This window comes from Ictidomys tridecemlineatus, chromosome 8, assembly GCF_052094955.1.
Source record: "Ictidomys tridecemlineatus isolate mIctTri1 chromosome 8, mIctTri1.hap1, whole genome shotgun sequence".
NCBI lineage: Eukaryota > Metazoa > Chordata > Mammalia > Rodentia > Sciuridae > Ictidomys > Ictidomys tridecemlineatus.
The window spans coordinates 54,390,323-54,409,697 of NC_135484.1; the positions used below are offsets into that span (position 1 = coordinate 54,390,323).

The following is a 19,375-nucleotide window of genomic DNA, read 5'->3' on the forward strand; positions in this document are numbered from 1 at the left end:
AGCCAGCTGCCAGCGTGACTGGGCGGCTGGAGACCGCCCGGCTGCCGGCGTCCAGGAGCCGAAACCAACCAGAGACAGTCCAGTCCCACCCCTCCATTCAGACACCCCAGTAAGGAGCCTGGGGCCCGCCATAGCAGAGAGATGACGTCCCTGGAACTCGGCCGTCAGAATTCCTTCCCAGCAGAATCCACTTTAGCAGGCATAGTCTACCAACAGAAAGGAGAGACAACAGAGATATACAAAACCAAAACAAATTTACAGAAGAGAGCAGAAACACAGCAATCAAATAGAGCTGGAAAGCAGCATGAACATCATGAAAAAACAAGGGAAAAAAGGAGTACAAACAATGCAGGACAACTTAAATCTACAGGAGGACCTGAAGCATCAGAAACAGGGATAGGGAAAGAACTCAAGGCATACCTAACTTAGATGGAAAGGAATGTTAGAGAAGACATGAGACAGCAAGTCCAAGCAATAAAAGTATATTTTGAAAATGAAGTAAACAAACAAATTCAAATGGCAAAGAACGAGCTTTACCAGGAGATAGAGATTAAAAAAAAATCAAACAGTAATCCTAGAAATGCAGGAAACTATAAACCAAATTAAGAACTCAAACGAGAATATTACAAATAGACTAGATCAAGTAGAAGTCAGAACATCAGATAATGAAGACAAAGTTTATCAACTTGAAAAGAACATAGTCAACACAGAAAAGATGCTTAAATCCCACGAGCAATCTATTCAAGAAATATGGGATGTCATAAAAAAACCAAATTTGAGAGTCATCAGAATAGAAGAAGGCATAGAGAATCAAACCAAAGGAATGGAAAACTTATTAAATGAAATAATTCTAGAAAACTTCCCAGAGATGAAAGATGGAATGGATTGCCAAATCCTGGAAGCCTACAGGACCCCAAACATTCAAAACCGTAATAGACCAACTCCAAGACATATAATTATGAAGACAGCCAACATACAGAACAAGGAGAGAATATTAAAAGCTATGAGAGAAAGGAGGCAGATTACATTCAGGGGTAAACCAATTAGGTTAACGACTGATTTTTTCATCACAGACTTTAAAAGTGAGAAGATCCTGGAACAATGTATTTCAAATGCTGAAAAATAATGGTTTCCAACCAAGAATACTGTATCCAGCAAAATTAAGCTTCAGATTTGACAATGAAATTAAAATCTTTCACGATAAACAAAAGCTAAAAGAATTCACAGCCAGAAAACCAGCACTGCAAAGCATTTTGAGCAAAATACTACAAGAAGAGGAATTGAAAAATAGTGCCCAAAACTAACAGCAGGAGGTATCTCAGTAAAGGGGGAGGAAAATAACCAAAAAGTAAAAACTAGCCAAACTAAAATAAATAAATAAATAAACATGACTGGAAGTACAAATCATATTTCAATTGTAACCTTAAATGTTAATGGCCTAAACTCACCAATCAAGAGACATAGGCTAGTAACCTGGATCAAAAAAACAAATCCAACAATATGCTGCCTTCAGGAGACTCATATGATAGGAAAAGACATACACAGGCTGAAGGTAAAAGGTTGGGAAACATCATATCACTCACATGGCCCTCAGAAGCAAGCAGGAGTGGCCATACTCATATTGAATAAAATCAACTTCAAACCTAAGTTAATCAAAAGGGATGAAGAAGGACACTATATACTGTTAAAAGGAACCATCCACCAACAAGACATAACAATTATCAATTTGTATGCACCAAACAATGGAGCTGCAACGTTCATAAAACAAACGCTCCTCAAGTTCAAGAGTCAAATAGGCTACAACACAATAATTATGGGTAACTTCAACACACCGCTCTCACCATTAGATAGATCCTCTAGACAAAAGCTGAATAAAGGAACTATTGAACTCAATAGCACAATCAATAACCTAGACTTAACTGACATATATAAAATATATCAACCATCATCAAGTGGATACACATTCTTCTCAGCAGCACATGGATCCTACTCAAAGATAGACCATATATTATGCCATAGGACAACTCTTAGTAAATATAAAGGCATGGAGATAATACCATGCACCATATCTGATCATAATGGAATGAAACTGGAAATCAATGATAAAAGAAGGAAGGAAAAATTCTACATCAAATGGAAAATGAACAATATGTTACTGAATGATCAATGGGTTACAGAAGACATAAAGGAGGAGATAAAAAAATTCATAGAGACAAATGACAATACAGACACAACATACCGGAATCTATGGGACACAATGAAAGCAGTTTTAAGAGGTAAATTCATTTCTTGGAGTTCTTTCCTCAAAAAAAGAAAAAACCAACAAATAAATGAACTCACACTACACCTCAAAAACCTAGAAAAGGAAGAGCAAAACAACAGCAAATGTAGTAGAAGACAAGAAATAATTAAAATCAGAGCAGAAATCAACGAAATTGAAACAAAAAAAAAACCATTGAAAAAATTAAAAAAACTAAAAGTTGGTTCCTTGAAAAAATAAATAAGATCGACAGGCCCTTAGCCATGCTAACGAAGATAAGAAGAGAGAGAACTCAAATTACTAACATACGGGATGAAAAAGGCACTATCACAACAGACACTACAGATATACAGAAGATAATTAGAAAGTATTTTGAAACCCTATATTCCAATAAAATAGAAGATAGTGAAGATATCGATAAATTTCTTAAGTCATACGATCTGCCCAGATTGAGTCAGGAAGACACACACAATTTAAACAGACCAATAACAAAGGAAGAAATTGAAGAAGCCATCTAAAGACTACCAACCAAGAAAAGCCCTGGACCGGTTGGCTATACAGCAGAGTTTTACAAAACCTTCAAAGAAGAATTAATACCAATACTTTTCAAGCTATTTCAAGAAACAGAAAAAGAAGGAGCGCTTCCAAATTCATTCTATGAGGCCAACATCACCCTGATCCCAAAACCAGACAAAGACACTTCAAAGAAAGAAAACTACAGACCAATATCTCTAATGAACTTGGATGCAAAAATTCTCAATAAAATCCTGGCAAATCGAATACATATCAAAAAAATTGTGCACCATGATCAAGTAGGATTCATCCCTGGGATGCAAGGCTGGTTCAATATATGGAAATCAATAAATACTATTCACCACATCAATAGACTTAAAGACAAGAACCATATGATCATCTATATAGACGCAGAAAAAGCATTTGACAAAGTACAGCATCCCTTTATGTTCAAAACACTAGAAAAACTAGGGATAACAGGAACTTACCTCAACATTGTAAAAGCTATATATGCTAAACCTCAGGCTAGCATCATCCTAAATGGAGAAAAACTGAAGGCATTCCCTCTAAAATCTGGAACAAGACAGGGATGCCCTCTATCACCACTTCTATTCAATTTAGTTCTTGAAACACTAGCCAGAGCAATTAGACAGACAAAAGAAATTAAAGGCATAAAAATAGGAAAAGAAGAACTTAAATTATCGCTATTTGCGGATGACATGATAATATATTTAACAGACCCAAAAGGGTCTACAAAGAAACTGCTAGAGTTAATAAATGAATTCAGCAAAGTGGCAGGATATAAAATCAACATGCATAAATCAAAGGCATTCCTGTATATCAGCAACAAAACTTCTGAAATGGAAATGAGGAAAATCACTCCATTCTCAATATCCTCAAAGAAAATAAAATACTTGGGAATCAACCTAACAAAAGAAGTGAAAGATTTATACAATGAAAACTACAGAACCCTAAAGAGAGAGATAGAAGAAGATCTTAGAAGATGGAAAAATGTACCCTGTTCATGGATAGGCAGAACTAACATCATCAAAATGGCGATACTACCCAAAGTTCTCTACAGGTTTAATGTGATGCCAATTAAAGTCCCAATGGCATTTCTTGTAGAAATAGATAAAGCAATCATGAAATTCATATGGAAAAACAAAAGACCCAGAATAGCAAAAGCAATTCTAAGCAGGAAGTGTGAATCTGGAGGTATAGCGATACCAGATTTCAAACTGTACTACAAAGCAATAGTAACAAAAACAGCGTGGTACTGGTACCAAAACAGGCAGGTGGACCAATGGTACAGAATAGAGGACACAGAGACCAATCCACAAAATTACAACTTTCTTATATTTGATAAAGGGGCTAAAAGCATGCAATGGAGGAAAGATAGCATCTTCAACAAATGGTGCTGGGAAAATTGAAAATCCATATGCAACAAAATGAAACTGAATCCCTTTCTCTTGCCATGCACAAAAGTTAACTCAAAATGGATCAAGGAGCTAGATATCAAATCAGAGACACTGGGTCTGATAGAAGAAAAAGTTGGCTACGATCTACATACTGTGGGGTCGGGCTCCAAATTCCTTAATAGGATGCCCATAGCCCAAGAGTTAATAACAAGAATAAATAAATGGGACTTACTTAAACTAAAAAGTTTTTTCTCAGCAAGAGAAACAATAAGATAGGTGAATAGAGAGCCTACATCCTGAGAACAAATTTTTACCCCTCACACTTCAGATAGAGCCCTAATATCCAGAATATACAAAGAACTCAAAAAATTAAACAATAAGATAACAAATAACTCAATCAACAAATGGGCCAAGGACCTGAACAGACACTTCACAGAGGAGGACATACAATCAATTAACAAGTACATGAAAAAAATGCTCACCATCTCTAGCAGTCAGAGAAATGCAAATCAAAACCACCCTAAGATACCATCTCACTCCAGTAAGATTGGCAGCCATTATGAAGTCAAACAACAATAAGTGTTGGTGAGGATGTGGGGAAAAGGGTACACTTGTACACTGCTGGTGGGACTGCAAATTGGTAAGGCCAATTTGGAAAGCAGTATGGAGATACCTGGGAAAGCTGGGAATGGATCCACCATTTGACCCAGCTATCGCCCTCCTCGGACTATTCCCTGAGGATCTTAGAAGAGCATACTATAGGGATACAGCCACATCAATGATCAGAGCAGCACAATTCTCAATAGTTAGACTGTGGAACCAACCTAGATGCCCTTCAGTAGATGAATGGATTAAAAAAAATGTGGCATCTATACACAATGGAGTACTACGCAGCAATAAATATGTCAAAATCATAGAATTTGCAGGGAAATGGATGGCATTAGAGCAGATTATGCTAAGTGAAGCTAGCCAATCCTTAAAAAACAAATGCCAAATGTCTTCTTTGATATAAAGAGAGCAACTAAGAACAGAACAGGGAGGAAGAGCATGAGGAAAAGATTAATATTAAACAAAGACGAGTGGGGGGAGAGAAAGGGAGAGAGAAGGGAAAGCATATGGAAATGGTAGGAGACCCTAATGTTACACAAAATTACATAGAAGAGGATATGAGGGGAAAGGGGGGGAAACAAGGGAGAGAACTGAACAACAGCAGATGAGGTAGAGAGGGATGATGGGTGGGGAGGGGAGGGGGGATAGTAGGGGATAGGAAAGGTAGCAGAATACGACAGTCACTAATATGCCATTATGTAAAAATGTGAGTGTGTAACGGATGTGATTCTGCAATTTGTATTTGGGGTAAAAATGGGAGTTCATAACCCAATTGAGTCAAATGTATGAAAGATGATATATCATGAGCTTTGTAATGTTTTGAACAACTAATAAAAAAATAAAAAAAATTAAATTCAAGTCTACTAAAGGAAAAAAACCTTACTTTTGAACTTGAAATGATTATTCTAAAATTAATCTGTAGTACAAGAAATAACCAATAAAAAATTGAAAAAAGAAAAAAAAACTAATAAAACTGACAAACTTTTTCAAGGCTTATCAAGAAAAAAAGATAAAAATCAAAATTAGAAATAAAATCAATATTAATAATGAATAGGCAGTATAACATATTTGTTAAAAGTATGAATTCTAGAGCCAGAATAACCGGTTTGATTTGTTGTCCTACAACTCACTGTGTGATTTTTAGAAAAACTACTGATCTTTTCTGTGCCTCAGTTTCATCATATGTCAAATGAAGATGACAATATCTTCTCTATACTTCCCTCCAGTCCTGGATTTGAACCAGGACCTCACACATGCTAGGCAAGTACTCTACCATTGAGCTGCACCCCCAGGTCTTTTTTAGTTTGTTCTGAGACAGAGATGCACTAGTTTGCACAGCCGGGCCTCAAACTTGAAATCCTCCTGCTGCAGTCTCCCCAATAGCCAGAATTACAGGCCTACCCCAACACACCTGCTTATAATGGAACCTATCTTTAAAAGTTGATATAAGGCCAGGTGCAGAAGCAATGCCTGTCATTCCAGTGACTGTAGAGGCTGAGACCGAAGAATCATAGGAAATTTAGAAATTTAGCAAGATCCACTATGGAACCAACCTAGATGCCCTTCAGTAGATGAGTGGATAAAAAAAAATGTGACATATATACACACAATGGAATATTACTCAGCAATAAAAGAGAATAAAATCATGGCACTTTCAGGTAAATGGATGGCATTGGAGAAGATAATGCTAAATGAAGTTAGCCAATCCCAATAAATCAAATGCTGAATGTTTTCTCTGATATAAGGAGGCTGATTCATAGTGGGGTAGACAGGGGGAGCATGGGAGGAATAGATGAACTCTAGATAGGGCAGAGAGGTGGGAGAGGAAGGGAGTGGGCAGAGGGTTAGCAATGATGGTGAAATGTGATGGACATCATTATCCAAAGTACATGTATGAAGAGACGAATTGGACTCAACATACTTTATTTACAACCAGAGATATGAAAATTGTGCTGTATATGTGTAATAAGAATTGTAATGCATTCTGCTGTTATTTTTTTAAATCAATTTAAAAATTAAAAAATAGAATATATATTTGTTATTTGAATGGAAGATACTAAAAATAATGAAGTAAATTAAAAAAAAAAAGAAATTTAGCAAAATCCTTAACAACTTAGGAAGACCCTGTCTCAAAATTTTTTAAAAATACTAAAGGATTGGAGATGTAGCTCAGTGCTAAAGTGACCCTAGGTTCAATTCTTAGTACCAAAAAAATAGAAACAAACAAATAAAAAACCAAGTTGATGTAAGGATAAAATGAATTAGTATTTGGAAAATTCTTTTAAAGTATCGCCTATCATGTACTAAGTATCCAAGTATCAAATATGTAAAGTAAATGAACGATGCAACAGACACTAAAATGATGATAAGTAGAGTATTTTTGAACTCTATATTGTTTGAAAACTTAGAAAATTGTACAAAATCGTATAAAATTTTAACTATTTATTTATTTTGATACTGAGGATTGGACGCATGGGCACTCTGCCATTGAACTACATCCCCATCCCTATTTATTTTGAGACAGAGTCTTGCTAAATTGTCCAGGCTGTCCTTGAACTATAATTCTCCTGCCTCAGCCTCCTGAGTTGCTGGGATTACAGACATGTGCTACCATGCCATGCTAAAAAATATGACTTTTTAAACTGAGCCAAGGAGAAATAAAAATATCACTAGATATGCAGAAACTGAATTAGCCAGCTGCAGTGGCACATGCCTCTAGTCTGTACATGCTTTTCAAAAAATAGATAAATTTAAAGGGGCATGGTGGTGCATGCCTATAATCCCAATGGCTTGGGAGACTGAGGCAGAAGGATTATAAATTCATAGCCAGCCTCACGATTTAGCAAGGCCTGGATGGGGATATAGCTCAGTGGTTAAGCACCTCTGGTTCAATCCCAGGTACAAATACATAAATAAGTATAATTTTCATAAATTCTTCTAGAAAAGAGAAATTAGAATACTTCCCACTATGAGGCAAGTATAAACTTGACACTAAAAACAAACAATAATCTAGGAAAGGAAAAGAAAAGATCAACTTGACTCATGACCAGAGATGAAAAATCTCTGGTTAAAACATTAGTTAACCAGACCCATCAATATATAATGGCCTACTAATATGAGAAAATCTTAATGTAATTTACTAGATTAATAGATTGAAAAAAGTAAATCTATGTATCCAAAATAGAATCAGGGCAAGCATTTGAAAAAACCTTGCTTAATGAGAAAGAATCTTTCCAGAACTTTCTAAAAAGTATCTATAAAAATCTACAAGAAACATCATTTTTCACTGGTGAGACCATAAAAATAATTCATTTAAAGACAGGAAAACCTGCTGTGGTAGCTCAGGCCTATTAACCCACTATCAAACAGACTGAGGCAGTAGGATTATAAGTCGCCCAGTCTCAGCAACTGTCTTAAAATAAGAGACCCTGTCTTAAAATAAAAATAATAAAAAGGGCTGGAGATGTAGCTCAGTGGTAGAGAATCCCTGGGTTCAAATAAAAGAAAAAATATCCTAAAGTTCTTATCATAGACTTACTGATTTCTCAGTTCATAAGGAAGAAAAAAGAACGAGTCTGGATCTTAAAAGAAAAAAAAGTGAGAGATTCATCTTTTAGCAAGATTAAAATTAAATCTATAATAGTAAAAGCAATGTAGCACTTACTGGTCTGAGGATGGACCAGATAGAATGCCCAGAAACAGTCCTGCAGTAATTTGGAAACATATAAATGACTGAAAGTCCATGAGAAAAGGACAGCATATTCAAAAAGATGCTGGACAACGGACCATCCATCCACATGGAAAAAAAAATTAACTTGGACTCCCTATATGCCACCATCCACAAAACATAAACTCTTTGCAATTTTACAATGCTTCAAAATGGGAGTAATTAAAGATCCAGAACAAAGTTCAGGAAAGAAATAAAATCTGGACTCAATAGCCTCATACTGGGGTCAATTACCAATCTGGTCTTCAGGAAATTTAATAGTTAAAGATAGTACCAGGTTTCTTGAGAAAAATCATTATATTAAAATGCTGGCAAATAAAAGTAAGGGAAAAAATACAAATTTGTAATTTAAAGACAGCTCTGAAATTCAACAACATCTTGTTTTGAGACAACCTGGATATAAATGACCATCCTGTCTGGAGTAAAGTGCAGACATGATTAGTGGATGTGTGAACCAAAGTTCAAACCATTGGAATAAAATACAAAATCAGATCACACTTGTAACAGATGAACTGAGAAATATTATTTCCAGGTATACTAGGAAGTTCGCCATCTATCGTGGGACACAGAAATAAACAAGATCATTAGGGATAGCTCACAATTCACCAAAGATCTAAAATGACCTACATTTAGCGAATACAGGGTGGCAAGACAATCACACAGGAAACAGAATCCATAAATCAAGTATTCTAAATTTGGACCCACCAGATTTACTTTTTCTGCTAGGGGAAATAAAAAGCAAAAAAAGACAAAAAAGAATTCCCTGACAGTCACACACTCAAACATTGCAAATAATCCGAAACCCACGCATTAGCATTTTTGTAAGGCTACTTCATTCTCTTAGTCTACCTACCTGAATATTCTGGCAATATTGGTACAGACGTCCTTGTCATCCATGTACTGCTCCATCACTGTGCAGAGCTGGGGAAGGGTGCAGATGCTCAAGAACTTACTTCTTGCTAGCGGTGAATCAACCAAGTTTCTCAATGTGGCAGTTGCCTAGGATAAAAGTATGTTTGCACTATTTTTTATTTTTTGTAGTGGGGACTGAACCCAAGAACACTTAGCACTGAGCCACATCCCCAGTCCTTTTTTATTTTTTAGTTTATTTTGAAACAGGATCTCTCTGAGTTGTTTAGGGGCTCTTGAAACTTTGTGAGGCTGGCCTTTAAGTTGAGATCCTCCTGCCTCAACCTCCTGAGTAACTGGGATTACAGACGTGTGCCAGGTGGCTGTGCCATTTTTTAAAACTGGAAAATACAGCCATGCTAATTATCTAACAAGGCACAATCCACTCCATAAATTTCATTATATCAATCAGTAGGTAAACCAAGTCTCTGTTATGATTCTCCCATTAGAGAATATGGGTCTAGGCACAATAGCATGAAATGAAAACAAAGCAAGCCTAATTGGGTTTAAAGGTAAAAAATGGAATAATAGGCTGTGGGCTGGTGGGCTAGAGGGATGGTCGATGAGGAAGAAGACCGGATGTTTGAGGAGGAAAAAGAAGAAATTGGGGGAGGTGCAGAAGGTAGACAGACTAAAAGATATTTTTTTCTAAAGAATTACGATGTGTGATGTATGGGTTTCGGGATGACCAGAATCCTTACACGGAGTCAGTGGATATTCTTGAAGACCTTGTTATAGAGTTCATCACTGAAATGATTCACAAGGCAATGTCAACTGGAAGACAAGGTCGAGTACAAGATATCGTCTTTTTGATTCAGAAGGACCCAAGGAAGTTTGCTAGTGTTAAAGACTTGCTTACCATGAATGAAGAATTGAAACAAGCTAGAAAAGCATTCGATGAAACAAACTACGGATCTTGATAATTTTTGTACTTCATGGAATTTCATTATCTTCTGTGGAAATCATATATAATAATTGTGTATTTTGTACAGTAATATCCTAATATCTAGGCATGTAAATGAAAGATGGAGGAACAAAGTTTTCAGCCTTTAATTTCATGTCTTTGATTTTAGAGTGATCCTTGAGCCTTTAATTGCCTGCCTTTACATGACCATACTTGAATTACTTACTGAGTTTTAATGACTACATGTAAGTTAAACTACCTTACAAATTATGCGGTTCCTTCTGACTTTTGACTATCTAAAGGATGAAGTAGTATTTGTTACATATATTTGTGCCATTATAAGCTATACTATAGCTGTTTAATATATGAAATCTAAATGTCATTTGACTATGACTGCTGAGACATATGCCTTACATACATATTCTGAAGTTTTTAGACAACAGTGGTCTGAGATGTTATTAAAGGTAGTGAACTGGTTTTTCTTTTAAGGAGATGATATTTGAAACTACAAGTTTTTGTAAGAATGTTTATGTGTCTTAAATGATAATTTGTTTTAATATTTTCTAAATAGTGATTTTTTATTTTTATTTTTCTAGAAACTTAAAGTTTCATGTTGATGCTTCCATGTTGAAAGACTTTTTTGATTTAAAACCTTTTGGGACTTAGGTTACTTTTTAAGTTTTAGAACTCATTTTCCTGATCATTTACTTTCAGTAGCAGGAATGACAATGTTTAATGAGCTAATGGTAGGATAAGCATTTGGGGTAGTATTTTTTAAACATATATATAAGTATTTGTGGAAATATGTAGTTGACTAAAACCACATGTAGCTACAAAAACCACTTTTGTAGTTCAGAGTTAAGAGGTTTTGTGTGAATTTAGCTTATTGCATTAAATTATTGCCCTTAGCTTAAAATAAGGATTAAATTTGCATTTAAAGAGATCACTGAATGCTATTGTTTGTGAAACTGAACTTTTTGATTCTACTTATAAATAATATCTATAAATCAGTACCTGGGAAAAATTCACTTTCTTAACCTATTGATATAAGGAATAAAGTCTAAAAAATTAAACAGAAAAAAGAGAATGGAATAGGGAATTAGCATAACAAAAATCAGGGTGAAGCAAATCATTATCTGGGTTAATAGTCACAAGATCTTCAATTGATCCTGTGACAGCCATATCAGTTCCACAGATTAGAAATTTCTTGCCCTATTGTTTTTATAAATACCGTCAAAAATGATGTGACCAAAGAATATTTAAGACTATCAGACTTATTCTCTTCTAAGTATTGAGTTTTTTTGCAAATTGGTCTTATTTTGTAGAACAATTTAAGAAAAACTGTGTTTTCCTTTGTCTAAGAGTAGAGAACAATTTAGTAAATCTGAAAATTGGTGTTGCTGTTATCTAATAATTTTCATACGTGGTGTGATCTTTCCTTGTGAGACGGTACAGGAAAGCTATTAGTGAAAGAAGTCAGATCAGTGCCACCATTTTCAAGCCTGGGTTGGTTACTTAACCTCTCAGAGCAAATTTTTCTCATCAATAAAGTGGACATGGTGATAACTTCCCTGTAGTTGTGAGGATTCAATGAGATGAGATGTGTACTGGCACTGCTAGAGCCCATTACCTAATGGTGTTCAAATATCATAGACTCATCTCCACCTTAATTGAGGAACTTCTCACTCAGGATGCAGGAGAACACTGGCCTTAGAGTCAACTAACAGGATTCAATTCCAAATCTCCTTCAAGTTATGTGGGGCAGCCACTCATTTTTCCACTTCCCCATTTCCATATCTATAAAAACAGGGTTACTATTCTGTTCACTTGCAGAGTGGTTGTATGTAGCAAATAGAAAAGATGTGACAATATATTTGTATACTAGAAATATTTACCTAAAAATTTCTAGTATACAAATACATTGTCACATATATAATATACATTAGGTAAATATACATTAGGTAAATATAAAGCATCATTATAATCATAACAAAAAGATTTTGAAAGTTAAAATATAACTATCTTGAAAATGATTTAAAAATATCTCAATGTAGTGATTCAATTATACATGACTTAGTCAATTCTTCCTTGAAAGGTACAGGATCACAAACATTGGCAGGAAACTAAACCATACAAGTATTTGATCTGACCAGGAATCTACAATACAGTCTTCTAAGCTAAGGATTAGGTCTTTTGTGAAGACTAATAACCTGTTCTAGGAATCCCAGGCCATTGCTGCCATAAAATGGAAAATTCCCATCATCTGACTAGACTCTACCTGTTCTGAGACAGCCCAGGCCCTTGGGCACTACTGGTTTATCTCAATCCAAAGAATGACTCACACTTTCCTCAACAGAGACCAAAGAACACAGATGCCCAAGTGAATCAGACCTGAACTGGTACTTGCAGAGACCATGGGGAACCAGTTCCACTCATGTGCACATGAAGTTTCTTTTCCCTGGTTCCCAGGGCTTAGGAGATTGAGCACTCGGATCCAGTCATCTTCTTGCCCCCCTCATCTGACCTCTGGCAAGGGATGTTGTTAGCAGAAGGAATCACAGTTTTCCTAGGAACTTTTATTTTCTTGTTTCAACCTAAATTTTTTTTCCCCTCTCAATCCTTCTCACCTCATTAGAAAAAGTTAAGACAGCTCAAGGTTCTTGGGCCCCAATGTACTACCTTTTATAAATGGCTCAGATAAATATGTCATATATCATCTTGGCTCAAATCCCTACCCATTTGCTACACATATCAATCATGTTATGTGCATAACACATAATTAATACACTGAATATTTCCAAATTTGTCCATATGGGGCTAGTAGAAAATATATGTGTGAAACTTGTACCACACATTACCTCTAATACCTCAATCTACAACACCACCATACTTAGCTGCTAAAATCTCCAAAGTCCCATAATCCTGTCTTGTTGCTTTAGTCACCATAGGCCCTGCTGGCTTTTCGCCATTGCTCCTAGGATAAGGTTCAGTGCCCTGCCCATGGTCTATAAGGACATACACGATCTGGTTCTTACCAACCCCTCAAACTTTATCTCATACCATAAACTCCCCGGCAAACTCTATTTAAGGTTATGTCTTCCTGTCTGTCTACTCCTGTGGATTAGAGGCTTTTGTGGGGGCATATACCTTGTTTCTCTTCCCATCACTGTGCCCCCAGGTTGGAGACTAGTGCCTGTCATGAACATCTATCTACAAAGGAAAGACTGGGTACAAATAGCAAGGTTAGGATATGAGGAAACCACGAATGAAGCAGACAGTATCTCTGAGACAGACTGATTATAAGACGATTTTAAAGGGGTAGAATAATTAAAAAATACTGGATGAAAAAATGGATTTTGTGGAGGGGGAGTGGTTCCCTATGGATTTATTCCCTCTTCATCTCAATCAAATAGGCTCTGAAACTCCCCTGCTCCTGTCCCTTCCCACACATGACTGGTCACCTGTTCTACCTCTTCTCCCCCTCACCAGGTCACCATAGCTTCATCTCTTACCCACACTCCATAGTCCCCTGAACCAGGTCCTTCCACAGCCTCTCCCCATCTGGCTCATCTTCCCATAGTGTTCACTGAAGCCTGAGGGGACTTCTCAAAACCCAACCTTCCCTTTTGGGAAGATGTCCAGGGTCTAGTGGGCAACATCCAGATTCACTTTATAAAGCACAGTCCACTCCTCTGAGATGTCCTTGGAGCTCACTTCTTGCACCTCTCTTCCTCATCACGCAGCCATTTTTCAGTCTCTGCACCATAAAACATCAGATTCCACACCTCTGAATAGACCCCTTCTTCCACTTGGAACGCCCTCCTAGACTAACCCTTCCCTGCTCCTCCCACCAGCAATCTTCTGCTCATTTCCCAGGGCCCAGCTCAGGCTCACTTGTCCTCCATGAAGACTGTCCAGTGGTTCTGTCAATGCCTCTTCATGCCCCACCACAGAGTCATAATCACTTGTCCCTGCACCTCTCTCCCATGGTGAACTCCTCCAGTGTATAAACCATCTCTTCCTACTCAGAACAATAAAATGTGCCCATGAAAAGCTCTTTCTGTTTAGGTGTTGCCTGGCTGGTTGAAACATAGAAGGAGAAGGGGAAGGAGGAGAGAAACAGAGGGGGAAGCCAGAAAGGAGAGGGGTCGAGGAGGTTTTTCCCTTTAAGAAGCCTCTGGCAAGAAAGTGCAGAGGATTATCAAAGGCCTGGGTGGCACAGAGCTAAAATCCCTGAGGTAGAAGGTCCTGGAAGAGGCCACCAGACATATGCAGCAATGCAGGTCCCCACTGTGAGAACTGCCTCAATCTCTGTGAGCGCTACTCTCAATACGAGGGTGGGGGGTGGGGGGTGGGGGGTGGGCGTGGGAAGGTGTTAATTGTTCAGACCCAGAGGCTTTTTTCTGGGGGAAATGGAGAAGGGTGGGTGGGAAGAGAGCCTAGTTAAATAGCATGGTATGGTGAAGGCGAGTTTCTATCCTAATTTATATTGCTTCAAATTGTACTTTGATATATATTTATCTTTTTATTGTACATAATCTTTTTTTAAATTAGAGCTTTATAGATATACATAGTGGTTGAGTTCATCCTGATAAACTCATACCTGCACAGAAATCGATTTCAGTCCATGATCCCCCCTTTCCAGCCCCCTCTTCCCCCCTTTTCTCCTCCCCTCTCCCATTCTCCTTCCACTATTAGACTTCCTTTCATTTTATATTTGATTGTTTCTTTCTACCTATGCATAAAGGTGAACTTCCTTATTGTACATTTATATACGCACATAAAATGATTTTTTAAGAATTCTTTCTTATTCGTCCTTCCACTCTGCTGCTTGATTCCCTTTTCTACATTACTGATCTTCCCTATATGTTATCCTATCCTTCCCTTCCCTTTCCTTCATTTTACTCTAGCTTCTGCATATGAGAGGGAATGTTCAACCTTTGAGTTTCTGAGTCTAGCTTTTTGCACTTAGCATGATATTCTCCATTTCCAACCACTTACTGGCAAATGCCATGATTTCATTCTTTTTTTTAATAGATGAGTAGATCTTTCTCTCTCTCAATGTATATATTTATATATAAATATGTAATGTACATGTATGTGCATATATAATATATATGTACACATATATATTATATACATAGATACATAATATATACATTATACATCATATATAGATATCTACTCAGCTCTAAAAAATAAAATTATGGCATATATTATGTATATATGTATATATACATATGTATTGAAATTTTAATATATGCATATATGTATACATAAGATGTGATAAGACACATCACAGTTTCTTAATCCATTCATCTATTGATAGGCACCTAGGTTGATTCCATAATCTAGCTTTGTGAATTGTGCTGCTATAAATTTTGAGGTGGCTGTATTGTTACAGTATTCTGATTTTTGATCTTTTGGGAAAATACCAAGGAATGGGTTATCTGGGCCATGTGGTGGTTTCATTCCCAGTTTTTTGAGAACTCTCCAAACTGCTCTCCAGAGTGCTGTACTAGTTTGTAGTCCCACCAACAATTGCACATATTTTTAAAAATCATCTCAAAATCCTTTCTTAAAAAAAATAGCGCAAGTTACATGTATACATAGATACTTGTTTAACTTTTTAAGGACTTACTGGGACAGTTGTCAACCTTAACAGTGTCATTTCACTAAGAAAGTATGAAAATAGCAAATTACAAAATAAAAGCTTTCATTCTTATTTTTCCCATCTTGTAATCTGCAACTGTGTGGGACAGACATATGGAATTGGAAGGCAACCAGTGGGAAGAAGAAAAAAAGAGAAAACTAGACCTGATGGTGCATATCTGTAATCCCAGCTACCTGGAATGGCTGAGGCAGGAGGATCCTACGTTCAAGGTCAGCTTTAGCAACTTAGTGAGGCCCTAAGAATCTTAGTGAAATCTTATCTCAAAATAAAAAATAAAAAGGGCTGGGGACCTAGCTCAGTGCTTAAGCACCCCTAGATTCAATCCCTGGTACCAAACAAACAAAAAACCCCAGCATTTCAATACAGTAAAACTGAACCCAAAAGATTTAGCTTCTATTTTTCCAAGTTAATTGTCAGTACTTACCAGCTTCAAAATATGTTTCCAACTATTAGCTGGGGATCTAACCCAGGGCCTTGAATAACCTTAGCAAACACCAGTAAACTTTGTCTTAAACTATGGAGACACCTGACTAGGTCATGACACTCCTGTATTCTCTGCTGCAGTGGGGGAGGGTGTAAAGTGGAGAAGGCTGCTTGTAGTCCTTGTCCTCCCCCAGAGTCCTCCGTCCTCTGGGAACTCACTGGATTCCCCCCCAGAAGGTGATCAGCTCCTTCTCCAAGAACCCACCATGAAACTCTCATTTTATAGAGAGAGAAGAAGGGAGGGGAGGGGAGGGGAGGGGGGATAGTAGGGGATAGGAAAGGTAGCAGAATACAACAATTACTAATTGGGCATTATGTAAAATTGTGGATGTATAACCGACGTGATTCTGCAATCTGCATTTGGGGTAAAATTGGGAGTTCATAACCCACTTCAATCTAATGTATGAAATATGATATGTCAAGAGCTTTGTAATGTTGTGAACAACCAATAAAAAAAATTAAAAATTTAAAAAAAAAAAAAGAAACTCTCATTTTAGGTGCATCAGAAGTTTCCCCATTTTAAAAAAAGTTTTCAAAGAAATCTTTGGGACATAAAACACTTGGAAATTGTACCATTCATTGTCTGGAAGTTACCATGCTTCCTCAACCTAATGTAGGATCAAGATTCAGTTTTATTCAGTTTTATATATCAAATGATATTTATGCAAAGGATCTGAGCAGCTACTTCCTGGCCTATCTCATGAGCTTCACTTCACGTGCTCCTTAAAACAATCCCCTGAGCTGTAACGTGTCCTATTTTCGAGATGAGGAAACTGGGGCTCAGAAATTCTACCCCTTTCCAGGTAGGCTGGTGGCCTGGGCTTCTCCTTGTCCACTGCCTCCCCTGCTCTATCTGGCATTTGTCTCGAAACACATTTATTTTATTTCTCAATGATCTGGAATATCCATAACCCAAATCCCTAGAGCTTTATCTCAGCTGCCAACTACAAAATGGTTCACTTTCCACTGATGATGTGAAAGAATAAATACAGCCGCCAGAGACCACAAACAGTGTCAAATGATTTAAAACCAAAGCCACACCATTTTCCAACCTCAGCTAAACCATCTCCCTCTATTAATAAAAGCACATTCATTTTTTGGATTTGTGCCCAACTGAGACCACATATATGCCCAAATCAGAGCCTATGTGGTAATCCAAGAAGTTTCATATTGTCTCACATATGATTAGTACAATTCCGACTGAGATAAAAGAAACCAATGATGAGATGCTGCTCTACACGTGAAACCATGGGTACCGACAGTTTCTAAGCATTTGTTAGAGCTTGTTAAGATATATGCATATGTGGGAGGGTAGACAAACTCTAGGTAGGACAGAGGGGTTGGAGGGGTAGGGAGGGGGCATGGGGTTAGAAATGATGGTGAAATGTGAGGATCATTACTATCCAAAGTATATGTATAAAGACACAAATTGGTGTGAATTTACTATGTATACAACCAGAGATATGAAAAATTGTGCTCTATATGTGTAATAATTGTAATGCATTCTGTTGTCATATATAAATAAACAATTTACATAAAAATGATATATGCATATGAAAGTATTTTATTAACTTAATTATTATAGGCTATAGCCAAAAGAAAAATTTCACCTAATTTCAGCAACATTATGCTAAGCAAAATAAGCTAGACACAGTACTCTTGTTAACTGTATTATATTCATCCCAATTTTCTGATTACAACATTCTGAAGTTATGTAAGATGTTGCCATTGGGAGAAGCTGGTGGTGGGTACATAGGACCTCACTGTGCTGTTTTAGGGCTTCTTGTGAATTTATACTTAGTTCAAAATAAAAGTTAAAAAGGAGTCCAGACAACAATGGAGTTCTGGAGATTCCCTTTAGAAAAAGGAAGGACATGATACCATGGGGTAGCAGGTGAGGGAGGGAAAGAATCTGAATTGGGGGAGTCTTGGGAGGAGCCCTCAGGCTTACAGGCCAAAGACACAGAACAGGTGGGGGTGGGAAGACAAAGCAAACCATGCAACCCGGGGTGCTACAGAACAGGCCTAATGTTCAAAGCAGGAGAAGTACACCTTTCTCTACAGATTACATTCCAATGAGCTGAGCTAAGGGTATGGCTCAGTGGTAGAGCATTTGCCTATCTTGCATGGGCCCTGGATTCCATTCCCAGCACTGCAAAGAAAAAAAAACAAAAACAATTTCACCAAATTAAATGAGTTATCTATGAAGGGGTATATGATGGCGGGGAGGGAGGGCTGGAAATACTAATGAACTAAAAAAATAGGAATATAAATTCAAGTCAGTCTGGGATTATTATTATTTGTTAGGTACCAGGGTTGAACCTAGGGGTGCTTAACCACTGAGCCACATCCCCAGCCCCTTTTAATTTTTTTTTATTTTTCGAAAGGGTCTCTTCTAAATTTCAGAGACTGGCCCTGAACTTGTGATCCTCCTGCCTCAGGCTCTTGAGTCGATGGGATTATGCCCCCACTGCCACTGGCCCAGCATCAGTCTAGTTTTAGTAGTTACATTGTAAACCCAAAATTGCCTAGCTATAAATGCAAGTATGTTGGGATTTTTGATTACAGCAAAGCAACTCTGCACACATTGTTCTCAATGGAGGACAAATGAGACATCAGGAGAACTTGGGCTGGGCTGTGATTATGATATCCCAGGAAGGAGGCGGGATGGAGGTCAGGCTCCCTAAGGCAGATAAGTCCAGCTCTTGTGTTAGGCCTTCCGCACTGTTGGCCTTTAAAGGTCAAAGAAGAACCCTATACCTCCTGATAATCCATTCTAGCTCAACATTGACAAATGCCTATTTCTGTCTGTGTCACCTCTCTGGGTGTTATAATTTCCTGATGACCTTTAGGAGCCTGTCTGCTAACTGCCCTATAT

The 19,375-nt window shown here is 37.3% G+C and overlaps 1 protein-coding gene and 1 pseudogene across 5 annotated transcripts in view; one reads left to right on the top strand and one right to left on the bottom strand.

Annotated features, from left to right (window-relative positions):
* The window catches only part of Armc2 (armadillo repeat containing 2), a 117,208-nt gene that overhangs the window by 36,786 nt on the left and 61,047 nt on the right, over positions 1–19,375 (bottom strand). For all 5 annotated transcript variants that reach the window (XM_005330148.5, XM_040283181.2, XM_005330149.5 and 2 more), the window contains one exon: positions 9,381–9,526. In XM_005330148.5, coding sequence (XP_005330205.2) covers positions 9,381–9,526 — 146 coding nt within the window. The remainder of the gene's footprint in view (positions 1–9,380; positions 9,527–19,375) is intronic.
* LOC101958686 (transcription initiation factor TFIID subunit 13 pseudogene) lies at positions 9,992–10,356 on the top strand (annotated as a pseudogene).